Source organism: Ammospiza caudacuta, chromosome 14 (genome assembly GCF_027887145.1).
Source record: "Ammospiza caudacuta isolate bAmmCau1 chromosome 14, bAmmCau1.pri, whole genome shotgun sequence".
NCBI classification, from domain to species: Eukaryota; Metazoa; Chordata; class Aves; order Passeriformes; family Passerellidae; genus Ammospiza; species Ammospiza caudacuta.
The window spans coordinates 5,167,434-5,184,270 of NC_080606.1; the positions used below are offsets into that span (position 1 = coordinate 5,167,434).

General features: G+C 59.8%; 2 protein-coding genes across 3 annotated transcripts in view; both read right to left on the reverse strand.

The window, feature by feature from the left end:
- DLG3 (discs large MAGUK scaffold protein 3) overlaps window positions 1–3,278 on the reverse strand; it is a 78,539-nt gene extending 75,261 nt beyond the window's left edge. The window contains exons 1-2 of the mRNA XM_058814406.1: window positions 3,232–3,278; window positions 1,009–1,140 (exon numbers count right to left, since the gene is read on the reverse strand). Coding sequence (XP_058670389.1) covers window positions 1,009–1,140; window positions 3,232–3,247 — 148 coding nt within the window. The 5' untranslated portion in view covers window positions 3,248–3,278. The remainder of the gene's footprint in view (window positions 1–1,008; window positions 1,141–3,231) is intronic.
- Window positions 3,279–3,798: 520 nt separating this feature from the next.
- GDPD2 (glycerophosphodiester phosphodiesterase domain containing 2) lies at window positions 3,799–15,216 on the reverse strand. Of its 2 annotated transcripts, XM_058814168.1 has the most exons (16): window positions 15,085–15,216; window positions 12,515–12,663; window positions 11,358–11,461; window positions 11,192–11,285; window positions 10,589–10,648; window positions 10,151–10,249; window positions 9,672–9,765; window positions 9,120–9,265; window positions 8,556–8,638; window positions 7,897–8,047; window positions 7,156–7,371; window positions 6,167–6,318; window positions 5,690–5,837; window positions 5,387–5,469; window positions 4,930–4,958; window positions 3,799–4,625 (listed from the first exon to the last, which is right to left on the reverse strand). In XM_058814168.1, exons 2-16 carry the CDS (start codon window positions 12,626–12,628, stop codon window positions 4,573–4,575), a joined length of 1,626 nt encoding a protein of 541 aa, XP_058670151.1. In that variant the 5' UTR covers window positions 12,629–12,663; window positions 15,085–15,216; the 3' UTR covers window positions 3,799–4,572. The 2 variants fall into 2 exon arrangements, with proteins under 2 accessions (XP_058670151.1, XP_058670150.1); XM_058814167.1 differs by lacking the exon at window positions 3,799–4,625 and having other exon boundaries at window positions 4,694–4,958.
- Window positions 15,217–16,837: the final 1,621 nt, after the last annotated feature.

Here is a 16,837-nt window from a genome sequence, read left to right on the forward strand (position 1 = left end):
AAAAGGATAGAATAAAATTACTCAGGACACAGCATTCAACTTCATTTTCAATGGAAAACCTGAAGCACAGAGGAGCTGCTGGCAACTCATCTCTGCAGGCACAGAAGTGGAACTCAGACTGCAGAGGTGTGAAGAAAAGGTGAGAGCTGCCAAGAGAACAGCGAGGAGGAGCACCAGGGCTGAGACAGCCTTGGGTCAAAATGCACTGAGAGTGAGCCACAGAGCACATGTGGAGCTCTGCACCCTGGGGCCTGGGCATTCTTCTAAGAGTGCTGAGCCTCTGGGATGCTTTCCTTCCACCCCATCAGGGAAACTCAGCTTCTTTCCAGGACATCCAGGAACAGAAACCACCAGGGCTGCATGCATTTCCCAAGGCCCACAAGGCTATTCTATTGAGGAGAATAGCAAGATAGCTGTATTGCACAGAGAAGCTGCTTAGTCCAGAGAGACTTCAGATGCATTTGTCTCAATCCACATGGAGGACTTTATACAGTGCTCCAAATGCCATTTTCTGGTGTCCAGCCCCAAGATAAACCTGGCTGTTAAGTCGTGTGTGAAATGGAACTGCTGGAACAGTGTGTTTCTCACAAGTGCTGGTGGGTCTAAGCACAAGAAAGGACAGAATGCCCCAATGGAGCTTGGGTACATGCGGGTTCTCTCTTAAAGACAGAAAAATCCAGTTTTCCTTCCTGGACACACCTGGGTTGCACTGCACAGAGAGCGCTTACAGCAGGGCAGGATCCCTTAGCAGGTGCTGGGTAGAACAGGCATGGCCTGATTGAGAAGGTGTTACCCCTTGTCCTCAATAGACTGAGGAATGCTGTTCTCTACAAACACCCAGTGATTGCAGCCCTGCTATCTCCTGCCTAAGCCCTGGAGGGGAAAGACAGCCCAGCTCCCTGGCACTGCATGCCACGTGTTTCCACAGAATGCACTGGCATGGGATCAGGCTCCCAGGAAACCCCACTAAACACAAGGACTGCAAGGGACTGCAAGGCAGGGGCTTACCCAGCAGAGCCTGGAAGAGTTCACTTTGGAAGATGTGCGAAACTTTTCCAATGGAAGCTTTTAACTCCTGCTCCTCCGGGGACCGCAGGGTGCTTTGGTATCTGGTCAGAATTTCCACTGCCCGTTCAGTGTCTGCAGAGATGACACAGGAGTAACAAGGCATTAACATTTTGGGATGCTATAGGAAGGCTCGAGTGCAGCCTGGGATAATGCCTCAAGCTGCCTTCCAGTCTGGATTTTAAAAAGTCAGACAGCCACAAAAGCAGCCTTCCTTACACACACCTAGGAAAGCTAACTCTGCTGAGAGCCACTGAGGGCCCACAGCAGAGACTTGGGCAGGAGGAGAGGCAGTTCTGCCACCAACCCTGAAAATCAGGGGCTAAAATCAGATTAACTCTGAACCCTGTGGCACTGGGCAGGCTGAACACCTCTGCCACCTCCCAGGCACAGAAGCTGTTGAGGAGCTGGACACATTCTGGTTGCACAGGGCTATGAATACTACTGCAGGAGCTGCAGCCTCCCACATAGGGCCAGATGACTGCAGCAAAGCTGAGCGTAGGCCCATTCACATAGTGCAAACAGCTCAGCTACAGGAGTGGCAAAACTTGGGTTGCTACAGGGTGAAGCACAAGAAGCAGCAAGCAGCCGTGGGGCAGCAGGAGACAAGTGGGACAGGAACACGATGCCTTGGGGTCAGAGGAGATGCTGGTGAGGAAGGGAGCTGGAGCTAGAGGCTGCCATGAAGCAACATTTTGGTTAATGACTGGGCTAGACAAAGCTATGAGAAAACACTGGACCTAAAATAGTGGAGCTGTGATCTCCCTGCCTGGACACCTCCACACTTCTCTGGGCCGACAGCCAGAGCTGCCAGTGCAGCCTCGACCTCAGATGTGACCCATGCCTCAGGCAGGTGGTGAGCTCCTGCGGACCTTCAGACCATCCCTGCCCCATCAGTGGATGTTTCCCTTTGTCACCCAGGCAGACTGCAGACAAAGAGTGTCTGTGTGGGAAGGCAGGGAAGCTGTCCCGCCACTGCTGGAGACTCATCTTTTAAACCAGGAACTCATGCAGAAAGGATGACCCTGCTCATCACAGGGCTCTCGAGAATTCAGGTCATCAGACAAGGGGGCCTGTGTCTGCTCGGGTATGTGCCACCTGGTGTCCCAGCTCATCCAGCCTTCCAGCTTCTCCCTGGCTGAAAGGGAAAGGGGGTCCTCCTGCCTGTGCCACCAGCCCACACTGACTCATCGTGGGAGCAGAACAGGGAAAGGAGTCTGGGGAAGCGTGAACAGCTTTGACTTGGAGCTGGGCTCCAGAATTGCTCCAGTTAAAGTAGGGACTCCCCTGAGCTTTATGGCAATCCTAACCCCGTGCTATTACTTAGAGCTTCCTTTTCTGCAAGATTAAACAGTGGCTTCAGACACTGCCCAGCACACCATGAGCAAGGCTGAGATGTCACTGCCTGGTCATTCCTGACCTTATCAGCAGAACTAAAGAAGCTCATGGAGAGCTGGGGCCACCGCACCAGGATACAAAGATTGTGAACCTGGTGTAAACTTCCCACCACAGCCCAGGCTGTGCAGCAAGAGTGGCAGGCACCGTGCTGACCCCTGTGCTGCTGGCCACCCGTACCTGGTGACAGCTGTAGCAGGACACTGCTGGCCACCCATAGCGGGTGACAGCCACCTGCAGCAGGGCACTGCTGGCCACCCGTACCGGGTGATGGCCAGCTGCAGCAGGGCACTGCTGCCTCCCGATCTGGGCAAGTGCTGTGCACCCAGCGTGAGAGGGAGACCACAGGACCCTTCCTACAGCTCCCATTTCTTGGTGTCCAGGGCCCATCTCCACGTGCCTCAAGGCGCATGCAATCCCACGTACAGGAAGCCCCTTCTGGCAGAGCCCAAACCCCCGTGGCCGCTCTCCTTCCTCCCCGCAGCACGCAAGGGATCTGCAAGCAGAGCATCCCACGGCCACCCACTCTGAGCCACGGCAGCACAACGTGTCCACAGCCCGGGCAGGGCGTGGAGCGAGAGCGCCCAGACCTGGGGTGTTAACCCCAGGCTCGCACGGCCGCCCGTGGAGGGGAGCGAGGGCGGGAGGTGCCCGGCAGGACGCGGAGCACCGGGCGCGGTCCCAGCGCGGGTCCCGGCGGGGCAGACACTTGTTGAGCGCGGGGCCGCGGTGCCCGACGCGGCGGGCAGGGCCGGGCAGGGCGCTCCTTACCTTCCCGGCGGATCATCGCTCCGCCGTGGCCGACGGCCGCTCCGCTCCGTGCCAGCCCGCGAGCGGCCGAGCCGCCGCCCGCCCCGCCCCGCCCGGCCGGAGCCGCCCCCCGGCCGCGGGCACCGCCTCCGGGAGCGCCCCGCCACCGGCGCTCCGAGCCCCGGGCACCGCCTCCGGGAGCGCCCCGCCACCGCCACCGGCGCTCCGAGCACCGCCTCCGGGAGCGCCCCGCCACCGCCACCGGCGCTCCGAGCACCGCCTCCGGGAGCGCCCCGCCACCGCCACCGGCGCTCCGAGCCAGCCGGGCCGCGGGCAGGCTCGGCCGGCGCCCCGGGAGCCGCGCCCCGCCCGGCCTCCCCTCGCTGCCCGCTGCCGAGGGCCCGGCCGGTTCCCCGCGCCGGCGGTGCGTAGCACGGAGCGCCGCGGAGCGAGCCCGCCCCGGGCCGGTACCGTCGGGGCTGCGCCGGCTCCTTCTCCGGGCCGGCAGCGCCGCCGGCAGGGGAAGGCGCGGAACGGAGGGCGCAGGCGTGCCCGCCGCACCCCTTCGGGCTCTGTCTGCCGCTCCTCTGCTTTATTGACATAAATAGACAGCAACAAGTCAAACTGACACGGTACCCTCTCCCTGTTCGAGGCCCTGCTGCAACGGGACCGATGCCGAGTCCCAGCGCTCCCTCTGCTGCCCTGGAGCAGCAGCAGAAGAGTGAGCGCGGTCCTGCCAGCCCCTGACACCCAGCACCCCCAGCCCTGCTCCTTCTCTTCCCCGAGCAACAGGCATGAACTGCTGCACGGAGTGCCAGGACCCTGTCCCGTGAAGATGAAGCCAGCAGCAGTAGGGACGGGATTTGTGTCCAGGATGTGAGGGTGAAGAGCTTGGCTTTCCCTTTGTCTTTTGAAAAGCCACTCCACATCCTCCTTCCTGAAATTCCTCAAGCCATGGGACAGGGCAGCCCCCAGGGGAACAGCCCTTAAACCAGGTGTCCCATCCCTGGCTGCAGAGGTGCTGACAACAGGCAGAGACAGCCCTTCCCCTGCACCAAACAGCCACCCAAATCCCCGCTCCTGTCCAAACCCCAAGGGAGAGGTCTCAGCTCCAGCACTGCTGGATAAATATTCTGCCCTTAGGGCACCCCTGCAAAGCTTTAGTTCCTCGTTGCCAGTGGGCAATGAGAACTCAGTTCCAAGTCTTTTCAGCTGAGGGCAGCTGTGCACCATGAAAGGAGCCAGGAAGGCCACGGTGGAAGGGAGGCTCGGAGGAAAGGAGCCTCGAAGCTGGCCTGCGGAGCGCTCCCTGCCTGAGCCGTGCAGGGCTCTGGCTGCCCTTCCCCACAGCTGACACAGGCGTCACTCTTGCATCAGGCTGTTGATCTTTGTGAGCAGCACATCCGTCTCAGACGCTGAGGAAACAGAGAAAAAGCATTTATTGTGGGCAGCCACCATCCCGCAGCGACAGGCAGAGCAGCCTGAAAAGCAGGTTTGAGGATATTCGGGAAATGTGGGATTCCCTAGTGCTGTCCCACAGGGCTGCTTGTTAACGGCAGGACAGGAGGAACTCCCTGGGCCGGGATTCCCTTCCCTCCCCCAGCCATCCCAAACCACTCCGTCAGGTTTGGCTGGGGAAAGCTGCCTGCCTGTCAGGGAGAGTCCCAGAGGCAGAGCCCGGCTCCAGGGGAGGGAAGCTCCCGTTCCGTGCGCACTCACCCGCTGGCCATCTCCTGCGGGAACATTTCCTAGGAGATGGAACAGGATCCATGTTAGCATGCAAGTCTGGTCCCACCGTGCCCTCCCCTGAGCTGCCAGCTGGAGGCCCCGCAGTCCCCGAGGGAGCTGCTCTCAGTGCCTGCAGCACTGGGGAAAAGGACAGGAGCAGGAGCCCCAGCCTCAGCCCACCGAGCCCTGGGGTGCACAGTGGGTTAACAAGTGTGAACTAAAGCATCCAGCAGCTTGAGGCAGGGCCAGAGCAGACTTCTAGCTGCAGCTTGGAGGTGAAAGTTGCCCCCACACACTTCTGTCTTACTTAGCCAGACAGAAGAGCACCCGCCAGGATCTGAGCCCAGAGAGGAGTGGCAGTAGGTTTGGGTCAGCACCAGCCACCCAGGGCACACTACAGCCTCCCCCAACAGAGCAGCCTCGGGAGAGGGAAAGGGATCAAACCTACTTCATCAGGACGAAGGCCCAGATGATGATAAGTAAGGAAACACAGTCCACAACGATCCAGATCATGAAGTATGTGCTGCTGGGCTGCAAGACAACGAGACAAGCCATTGAACACCATCTAGGGGTGGTGTGCCATGGCACAGCCCTGTGTGCCTGCTGTGCTACCAGTCCATTCTACAGGGCGGCATGCTCCCATGCCAGTACAGCAGTGAGCAAAAGTCACCCTCCAGGCAACTGCACAGGACCCACAAGTGCCTGGGACACAGGGCTGTGGGGCAGGCTGAAGGATTCAGGGGTCCCTTACCAGCAGCCAGATCGGGTGTTCCATCTCCTTCAGCACCTGGCAGGCGTTGGTGGTGACAGAGCTCACCCCTGAGCACCACAGCACGGAGAAGAGCCAGGGCTGGTTCACCACATACAGGTTGACAGAGATGTTGTCCTGGCGGTACTGCCTGTGTGGGGACAGCCGTGGTCAGAGCAGCAGGCAGCAGGGTGTCACCACACTCTGCACAGCCAGAGGGGGCTGTACATTTGGGAAATGATCCAGCACTTGCAGCCACATGGAGCAACTGTCTGGAGATCCAGATTTGCTGGCAGGGCAGAGCACTGCAGCCAGCTCCATCCTCTGCACCAGCCCTGCCTGAGAGGGACACTTGTTCACAAGGCACACTCCCAGCTCTTCCCAGAAGCACACCAGTACTCAGCACCCTCACCTCTGCTGGCCCCTGGGACAGTCCCCAGACCCACACCACTCCCAGGTACTTGGACAAAGCGTTCTCACCTGATCTCCTCAGAGCTCATGTCCTGGTAGGGCAGATTGACGTGCAGCACTGGCTCCTTCTCATTCTCGACTCTCTTCCGGCCATAGACGTGCTGGACACCTGGGGCCTGCTGTTTGACATCTTCCCTGAAGCCATCTGGAAGCCAGAGGACCTAGGAAACAGCCAGAGAGCACTTGCAGAGGAGAGGTGCTCCAGAGAGTTTGTTCTCTTCCAATATTCCCTCACAGGTCCAGGCTCACATGGCCTGCTTAGACAGCTGCTTCCTGCCCCATCTCCACACTCAGCTCTGCCATGAGGATCTCAGCCAGGACAGTCTCCTAAGAGCTTGCCCCAGCCAAGAAACAAGCACAGGTCCCACTGAAGGGAGAAAGCAGTTCCAGCCAAGGAAATATGCAACAGTTAAGTCCTTTCTGGGTCTTTGAATGGCTCAAGAAGTGAATCCATTTATCCCCAGCTCGGCAGCAAGAATGCACCTCGGATCACCACTATAGTACAAGTCTTTTCTCTGTCCCCTCCTGATCTGCATTCCCAAAAGGCCAAGCAACGTGATTTGAGTGCTGATTTGTCCCCAGAGGGCAGCACATATCCTGTGCTGCAAGGGTTGGAGGAAGCATAAAGGGAGCACAGGAGGGTGCAGCAGGAGTCCCAGAGCTGCAGGGAGAGGTGTGGTGGAGTGTGGGGAGGTGAAAGCCTAGCATTGTACTCCTGTTCATGCTGGCAGTGTTGGTCTCCTCCCTGGCCTGAGTCATTGTTTACACACCAGGGTGGCCAGTGCTGGGAAACCAAAGTACTTGGAGGGGTCTGAAGCTGTAGGCATTAAACTCTAATTATTGGTAACTTCTCCCACATGTGGGCAGGGCTGCCCAGCAGGGATCACATATGGGGTGTATGGGGTGTCAGGGAGGGTCAGTGTGGCTGGCAGGGCACCTCCCGCCACGGCAGGGGTGTGACAGCAGGGCCTGGCAGGGGTGGGTGGTGACCAGCTCACCTGCTGCAGAGGGATGCCTGACTGTAAAATCACTCCCAGGGTGACATTGACAAAGTTCTGGTAGTCACTGTGGTTCTCAGGCCGAAGGTCAAACATGATGGAGAGGTTGCTGTGCTTGGCTGCCTCTAGAGCCTGTTCCAGGGACGGGATCCTCTGTTCAGCTGCCTCCTGGCGATCACCAGGAGAAAGATTCTGCACAGTGGGGAATGGCCTCCGCTGCAAGGGTGAGAGAGGGCAGTCACCACAGGCAGACCACCTGCCAGCTTCCACATCCCAAACTGGTGCCTGGGGGACTCCATTTCCTACACTGGCTCTCCATGTGCTCTCCAGTGCAGACAGGCACAGGGAACCTCCCTATCCAGGGGCACCCGTACCCTTCTCCCCATTAACAACAGAATTCAAGCAGCCCCAGCACCTGTGGGCATTCAAAGCTGCTCAGCAGTAGTTAGTCACCTTTTGGGAAGAGCCTGGCCACAGCTGCCTTCAAGCCCAGGCAGGCTGTGCAGCTCAGAGCAAATATGAGACATCCCCTCTGAAAGCAGCCTCCTCCATGACTCAGCTGAGGAGTCAGAACAAACCTCAGCTTGGGGCATAACTGCACCCAAGGGATTTGTGCATGCTTCTGCACCCTGTCCAGGTGTCTGCTAGGACCAGGAAAGGTTCTGGAGCCCCAGGGCAGGGCTAATGCTTCACCCAAGAATGCACCCATTCCTCACCAGCCACCCTAAGGACATTCCTGACCTCCAGAAACCAGCTGCCAGCATCCAGCTGCTGCAGGTCTGTCCAGTTGAAGGCAGTGCTGTTCAGGGCAGCCCTCTCAGGGAACACAGCCTGCACGTTGGTGGTCCTAGTGAGCTCCTCATCGTGCATGAGGAATGGGACCCCGTCAGCACTGGCAAAGAGCACAGAGGAAAGCCATGTGTTGTAAGCTGTTTGTCTCCTATCCCTGCCCTGGCATTTCTACCCCCTCCCAGCCACTTGCCAGAGTAACCCCCACCCTTATTCTACTTGTGGCCCTTTACACAAAAATGTGCACCTAGAGACCAAGCCACCAACCCAGTAGTTCCTTGCTCTTTGAAATAGCTGTCCCAATTACAGGATTGCATGAGATGAACTGGAGCCAGGGTCTGTTTTCCAAGCAGTACCCCTCCCCTGATGAAGCCTCCCTACCCAGAAGGCAATCTGCATGGGGAGGACAGAAACCCAGTACCTCTCCCAGATCATTGGGACACCAAGCTGGAGCCTGTCCCATACTGGGAAGGTGGGAGTGGCAGAGCCCTTTGAACAGGGCTGCCTGCAAATGCAGGCTGCAGCAGTCCTCCAGGTGTCTTCCAGAATGCCCCCTGTGGGAGGTGACATCCCAGGATACACAGCGCCTTCCTCCCCCTGAGCCCCTTTACCTCACCATGACGTCTGTCTCAAAGACTTGCACATCACAGTCCGCTGCCTTGTGCAGTGACATGAGTGTGTTCTCAGGGGCCAGCTGGAAAAGGGAATGGTGTTAGTGCAGGGAGCATGGGCAGGATGGGGCAGGGACAGGCACTCATCCTGCCTGGATGCACCCAGCAGCTTGGCTGGGCTCTAGGGCAGCCACAATGAGCCTGGGGTGACCTGGGTGTGATGGGGGGTGGAAAAGGACCGGGGGTAGACAGGCAGAGCCTGCCTCATCCCTGCTCCCCAGCCCACACTACACAGCCAGGCTTTCTGCTGGGACTTGCATGCTCCTGGTCCAGCAGTGCTCAGGGAGCAGCTCTGTCCTGCAGCTGCTGCATCCCCTCCTCACCCTGTGTTCATCCAAACTCCAAGTCTGGCTGCTGGGGGGATACCACTGTTCTAGGCTGGCCAGAGCTTGTCCAGGCTGTGGCCACCAGGATCTGTGCCTCACAGCCAGGCACAGCCTGGCTTTTCCTAGTGGAGCAGCCTGCCCATCCACCCTGAGCACTGCCAGGGTGCTGGTCACTCACCATGGGTGCTCCTCGATGGCCAACTAGGGCTGGCTTGGGGGGCAGCTGGTTCTCCTCCATGATGCAAGGGGAGGTGATTCCCAGGGGAGCCAGGTAGAGTGCAATCATTGCTGCACAGTACACAAGCAGCACAAACACCCTGAGACCTGCAGGCACAGACAGAAGTTATGAGGTACAGAGGAAGTATTTTGCAGGTCACTAGGAATAAGCCAAGGCTGCTTCACCTGGCATTAACCTGTCATTGCCTTAGGTCAAACACTGCACCCTCATCCTCAGGAACACTGTGGATTTATCCCTGGCCCTTGCCCAACTCAGCACTTCTGCAGCACTCTGCCACCTGCAGCCCTCCTTCAGCTGCAAAGCAGGGAGGGCTGAAGCTGCAACGAGGGCTGCTCTTGAGAAACCACCAAGAGCAGGCATTACTGCCACACTGGAGACCTGTTCCCACTACTGCACTGCTCCCTGAGCACCACTCTGCCACCAGTGCTGCCCAGCTGGGTGGCAGGACCCAGGGCACAGCCAAGGGGACAATTGAGAGCTCAGAGGGGTTACCTGTCCTGCGGGTGCGGTAGATGAAGCTGGCCAGGGGCCAGGCAAGGAGCGTCATTCCCCCCACAGCTCCGATGTGCAGGAAGGGACCTGTGGCCTGGAGAGGCAAAAAACACAGGGTGTCAGCCAGCACCAGTGCCTGTCCCCAAAATACACACGTCCCAGTGCCAGGGGTCTGCCCCTGCAGCCAGTACTGGTGGAAGACCCACAGTGCTGGGAGGGAGGGACAGGCTTCTGGAGGACAGAACAAACTCCCTGCTCTGGTCTAGCCACCATTCATCAGTCTGGTGGCAGCTGCTCCAGGCAGGACTGCAGGGGCAGAAAGAGCACCTTGCCTGGCCAGGCAGCAGAAGTCAAGGGCAGGGAATTCAGCCCCAGTGCACCCCAGCCATGCTGGGGACTTCAGTCAGCACCCTTGAGCTCAAGGCCACAGGTCAGGCTCTGGGTACAGCAGGGGAGTCCCTGCTATGGAGGTGACTCACCTGCAGGGAGATCCATGCACTTTTCCACTCCTCTGCCCACTTTATTCCCAGCCCTGTGAAGGCTGCAGCCACCACCAGGGCAGTCAGGATCAGCAGTACCTGTGGGGCACACACAGGGCAGTTAGGGGAGCACACAGCATCTTGCAGGCCAGGTAGAATCCTCCTCATCCCTTCCTTATGAACCCCTCCCAGCCCTGATACCCATTTCCCCATCTGGGTTTGCAGCTGAGCTCTGTGCTCCATGCTCTGAGCACTGGGAATATTCCCATCCCAGAGACTTGTGGCTGAGAACTGACAGCTGCAGCCCTGTCAGCAGGGACACACAGCCAATGCATGGGGTCACAGCAGCCATGCACAGCCCCAGCAGGCTGGTCCAGCTTCTGAAGGTGCAAGGGCAGCCAGGGCAGGCACCATCTCCCTGCACCTCCAGTGTCTCACCTTGTGCACCCAGTGTAGCTTCAAGGGCTGGCCACAGAGCTGCAAGCACAGAGCGAGGACCTGCAAGGGCAAGGAGCTGTCAGACTGGGCTGTGCCCCACACCTCAGCCCTCACAGGGCACTGGACTCAGCCACAAGAGTTCGGGCGCCCTGCACAGGCAGGGGCTCTGCCCGTGCTCAGGCTGAGCCGGCCCCAGATGCTGCAGCTCCTCCCAGCTCAGGGCTGTGCTCAGCACAGCCCCATTCCCCCAGCTCAGGGCAGCCCCATTCTCACAGCTCAGGGCAGCCCCATTCCCACAGCTCAGGGCAGCCCCATTCCCACAGCTCAGGGCAGCCCCATTCCCCCAGCTCAGGGCAGCCCCATTCCCCCAGCTCAGCACAGCCCCATTCCCCCAGCTCAGGGCAGCCCCATTCCCACAGCTCAGGGCAGCCCCATTCCCACAGCTCAGGGCAGCCCCATTCCCACAGCTCAGCACAGCCCCATTCCCCCAGCTCAGCACAGCCCCATTCCCCCAGCTCAGCACAGCCCCATTCCCCCGGCTCAGTGCAGCCTGTGCCCAGCACAGCCCCATTCTCCCAGCCCAGCAGGGTCAGGAGGGCTCACCAGCAGCACAGATGAGTAGCTGATCAGCACAGCTGTAGCTATGAGCAGCACCAGGGACCAGTCTAGCCACAGCTTCTTCTGCCTGAAGATGAATCTGCCAGCAAAGGGGAAGGTCAGAGGGGCAGGGGTGATGTGGCGAACAAGGCTCTGTGTAGATCCTACTCACTCGTTGAAGTTGTGGAAATCATTGAGGATGATGATAGCGAAGTAGAGCCACACCAGGGTGAAGAGGAAGACGCAGAAGAGGAAAAGGAACCAGCTGCAGTCATACTGAAAATAGAGATGAGAGTTATACACATACCCTCAGGGCTCCTAGCCCCCAGGCAGTGCTGAGACCCCTGGTATCACCCAGCCAGCAGCAGGGAGCACAGGGGGTCCCAGCAGGAATGGCCAGGGGTCAGGCACTGAGCTGCCATGGAGAGAGACCAGAGCTACCCTGGCTGCCTCTTTTGGCTGGACCCACACTACAGAAAGATGGATCAGCATGTCCTACAACAAACAAAATCTGCCTTGGCCAGGGTGGGGACGATGGCCCCTGTGACAAGACTGCCTCCTTTCCCATGCAGCACTCCATGGGAACAGGCTGGGACTTTGGACACAAGAAGGGGAGGGGAGCCAGGTCCCACTCCCTTCTAGCTGCACGACCTGTGAGCTGGGCAGAGAGCAGTGCAGGGCCTCAGAACCGCCCTTGTAGTGGCGAGTCTGCAGGCTGGGTCCAGCTGCACTGCCCACAGCCACAGGTGCCACGTGTGTGCGGGAGGTGAGGGGTGCCACAGGTGCCAGAGGGACACCCAGCAACCCGGACTTATTTGTACATTGCAGGCAAGACAGGACAAGCCGCAGCAGAGCCACACCCATGGGAGTCGGAGACCTCAGAGGATCCCAGGGCCTGGCCACTCCCAGGTTGCAAATTGCTGGGGACACCCTCCCGGTGGGGCCACACCCAGCCCAGGAACTGTGTCTCCCACGTGCCTGGCCAGGTGCCCCGGGACCTGCTTGCCAGCCCAGCCCCAGGGCTCTGCTCTGCCCCAGGCACGTGCAAGCCCCACTGCTAATGCTGCTCTACCCCTCTTGTCACCCAGCAGGAGCACAGCCCACCCTCCCTGCTCCAGGCCAGGGCAGTTCCTGGACAGTGAGGGTGCCAGGTAGCACCCTAGCTTTCCTGGGGCTGGGCCCTGGGAAGCAGGAGCAGCAGCAAGAGGTCAGCAGCTCAGTGTTTGGGGCTGAGCATCCCAGCCAGAGCCCTTCCCCACCCCTGCCAGCACTCTGAGACTCCCACAAAGTGGGCTGGCAAGCCCCAGCTCAGCATCACTCAGGTATCACCTTGGTGGTTCTCAGGCCCTTCCTCTTCTCCTTCTTGGCAGTGATCCACTGGCAGCTGTAGGGGCAGAGCAGGCAGGTGGCACAGGTGGAGCAGCAGCCAGGGGGGTCTGCCATAGCAGCAGACTGTGCCAGAGCCAAGGTCAGGTGTCCTGTGGGGGATACACAGCGTGTTGGCACAGAGCTCTCAGCACACTGCCCCCACCCCGTGGGGATGCAGCACTGAGGCATTTTGTGTCCAGGTACCCTGGCAGGTGGCCCAGAGTGCTGGGACACAGTGGGGCTGCTGGTTGTGTCCCCAGACAAGGCATGGTGCCAGGGGAAGCAGCAGCTCAGGGTGCAGCCCAACCTGTTCAGCAGGCTGTGCTGGGACCCTTCACTCAACAAGCTGGAACAAGCCTGGAGCTGGCAGGGAGCAGGGCCTGGGCTCAGCACTGCCTGGGAGCCAGGACCACTGTGCAGGCTCCAGGGGCAAGCAGCCTAGCCAGCCAGCGTGACAGCACCACTGCACCCAGGCTTCCCCACCTGCAAGGACTGTCCAGTGCCATGCCATGGCCTGGGAAGTTCCTGTTCTGATCCCTAAGTGCAGGTCCTTGCTGCTGCAGCACCATCCTGGCAGCCCCTGAGCTCAACCTGCACACCAAGGAATCCCCAGTGTGGCTGGAGGAGCTGCAGCTGAGCAGGCACTGGATGGCCTTGGTCCAAGTGCTTGTGGGGAACCCATTTCTACAGTCACAGAGATCCAGGCTGAGGGCAGGGCCACCACTGAGTTCCCAAGGCTGGCAAGGGAACAGAGCCAGGATGCTTTGCTGTGATCCCCAGATTTCTGGTGCTTGGCTAGAGGAAGCAGGGAGCCCAAAACAAGATCTTCCTCAATCCATCCAGAGAAATCCCATCTTTACTATTGCTTGTGCTGCTGTGGAGCTGCTCCTCCTCACCCCAACCTCCCCAACAGGCCAGGCTCACTGTGCAACACTATCACCCTGCAGATTAAGCCTGGCTCTCATTTCACTGTGACCACTGAGCCAGGCATGAGAGCCAGCTGACCACATCCTCCCAGCCACATCCTCTCCAGTGCTGGAGTGCCTCTCAGAGCTGTGTCCCATTCCAGGCTGGGCTGTGGAGAGAGGGAGCAGAGCTAGCCCAGCTCCCCCCTGGGCCAGCCAGCCAGACCAGGGCTCTGCCATGCCCAGCCTGGTCTGCCCCTGGAACAGGGCAGCACCCCAGCGCATCACCTTGCTCCTAAATACCACCCCATGGGGGGCTCCAGGGTGCAGAGCCTGCCCCAGCACCCACACAGAGCACAGGGTCACACACAGGCAGGCAGCATCCCAAGAGCAGGACTCCATCCCTGGCCAGGCAGCTTCTGCAGGCTGGGACATGTCTGGGGGCTGCCATCAGCAGGTCCAGCCAGCCAAGGCACAGAGGATGATAAGCAGCAAAACCAAGCCCCACATCTGCTGCCTCCTCCAACTTCCAGGCACCAGACCAGCAGCTGTGACCTGCTCAGTGATGGCACTGAGGGAGTCAGCCTTAACACAAGGGATGCCATGGGTCATACCTCTGCTGTCACCAGAAGCAGAGTCACCACTTCCACCAGTGGGCTCAGCCAGCCTTCTCTTGGAGTCACCCTGTCTCCTGTCACTGCTCACATGGGCAGGGCACTGGTGTCAGCAGCTGCTGGCAGGCTCCCACGCAGAGTACATAGTACAGGAGGAGTGGCTGTGGGCACCAGCTGCAGCTCAGCTGCTCCAAGGGACTGCTGCTGCCAAGATTGGAGCTTGGCAGAGAGTGGCACAGGACTGGTCACAAATCTGCCCCAGTGGTGATGTTGGGAGGGTTTGGAGGGGAAATGCCACCCTGTTCTCCAGCTCAGAGTGCAACTGCAGCAGCATCAGTGGTTATGGCAGGGCACACATCCCAGACAGAGCAGGGATAGGCACACAACAGACCCTGCTCAGCTTCTGCTCTGGCTCCAGTGGGAGAGCAGCGGTGGGAGCTGGGGCTCCATCATGGCTGGAAGCACCCTCCTTCAGCTCGCACCAAACAACCCCCACTGCACACTCAGCCCTTGTGTGCGAGGCACAGGGAATCCGAAGGGCTGACAAACCCATTGCCACAGCCACCGACACGGCACCGTGTGCTGGTAGCCTCACAAGCACCTCTGTGCTGGCACAGGACAACCTGGTGGCGATACGCAGATCAATATCCCCTTGTCCTGGAGGAGCGAGCTGAGCCAGCCCAGGCTGTGTGCCATCGGGCAGGGCAGCAGGAGCTGGTGCCTAACCCTGGGCTCCTTTTCCTGGTAGGACGGAGGACAGAACACGGGCTCAGCATAGGGCACAGGGTGACCCCAAAACAGCAATAGCAGCACAGCCTGGCCCAGATCCCCCACTCTCAGTCTCATACCCGGGCAGCCATTCCAGTGTGCTCCCCATTCCTGCTCTCCAGAGCGTGGGAACAACACGGGCACCCCTCTTCCTTCCCCCTCACCTTCCCAGGACCATCACCCCCTCCCCGTGCCGCCTGCCAGCCCAGGGCAGCATGCCCAGGGCCGGGGCAGCCCCAAGTACCTGCTCCCCGCGGATGTCGCGCTGCCGCAGCCGGGCCAGGTGAGCGCGGGGCTGGGCTCTGCCGGGCCCATGCGTGCCAGCACTCGGCTCCGCTCACACCCTGCAGGGTGTGCCCGGCCCGGCAGGTCCGCACAGGCCGGCAGAGGCGGGCAGACTGCGAGCGGAGCCGTGAGGAGCGGGGGGCCGGGCTGGGGTCAGGGCGGGCCCCGAGCAGAGGGGGAAGGGGCCCCGGGGCCGTCACGCGTCGCGGCGCGGAGGAGTTTGCAGGCAGGCCACGTCCAGGCAGAGCCGGGCTCCAGGGAGAGCTCCCGGGAGATGGAGGCAGCGCTTCGTGCATCGCCGCGCCTTTGAGACAGGGGCTGCGGGAGCCCCTCGGACAAAAGGGGACTTTTCTCTTCCCGGCAGAGGAAGCCTGAACAGACACAGCCCAGGTCACCGCGGCAGGCCCGCCGGACACACCGGGGCATGCTTTGAAGGCAGAAGCACAGAAGTAAAAGTGCTTTTCTTGCCTTGAGCCGAGAGAAATGCTTCCGAATGAGTGCATCTGAACTTTGCTAAAGCAGCAGATGAAAAGAGGCTCCAGACAGGCCTGATGCCAGCTGAAGATGGATGGGCTGATGCCTTCCATCTTCCGCCTCCCTCCCTGTGGCACAGCATAGCTGTGTCCCCCATCCTCTGCTCCAAGTGAGCCAGGATGCACGATGGGCACTCAGACTTTTCTGCATCACTGAATTGATCCGTCATTGCCTGTGATCTCAGGGGACCCCTCTGATCTTCTGCCACTTGCAGAGAACCTGAAAAAGCTGATTTACAGGGAGGTGATGGAATTCAGCGGTGACATAGCAACAGCCAATTTAGGCAGAAGCCTCAGTGCTCAGCCCTCAGCTGATCCTGTTCCACACTACTGTTAACAGGTCCGGCACAACTCCTTGGGCAGCTCCATGGAATGTGCTGATTAAGGCCTTATCAGTGGAGGGTCTGGGGCACCGCAGGAGGGCTTGCGCAGAAACACCCATTGCTCGGCACCCAAAGGAGTAAGCTGAAAGCATTGCAGTGGCCAGGAATATCCCCCAGACAAGCCAGCAGCCCTGCACACACAGATTTTGTCAGTTAGCAGCTTGGCAGTGAGGTTCACCTCTTGCATCCATGTGTTCTGCTGACTCTGACACAGATCAGCCGCATGGCTACACGAAGAGCAAAGCTGTGGGCATGAGCTGTCCCAGCAGACCTGTGCCCCAGGAAAGTCCCTGGGATGCAGACAGCCCATTTTATGGGGGAGAAGGTTGGCTGTCAGGGATTGGATTGCAGGTTTTGAGGACAGGAATTAGTGAGCAATGAAGTGAGGTCAAGGATCACTCAAGCCAAGAAACACCTTAGGCAGCATGTAGGGGAAAACCGAGAGTGAATAAAGAGACCAAGGAAGTACTGGAGGAGGGGAGGTTGATGCAGAGCTCCAGGAGATCAAAAAGTTGTGGATTTTAGTGGAGTGAGGCAAAGTTTATGGAAGAGGCACCACGGGCAGACAGAACAGCGGGACAGGCGGGGGCGTCCGTCTGACCGTGCCGGGCTGGAGCGCGTTTCTCGGGGGAGCCGAGCCGCTCCCACCCAATGCTGCCGAGGGAGCCCCGGCCCCGGGCACCGCCGGGCGCGCCTGCAGCGCCACCTTTGCCCACACGAGGGCGGCAGCGCGGCCCCTCCCGCCCGGCATGGGGCTGAGGGGACGGGAGCGGCGCCGGGGCCGAGCGGAACCGTG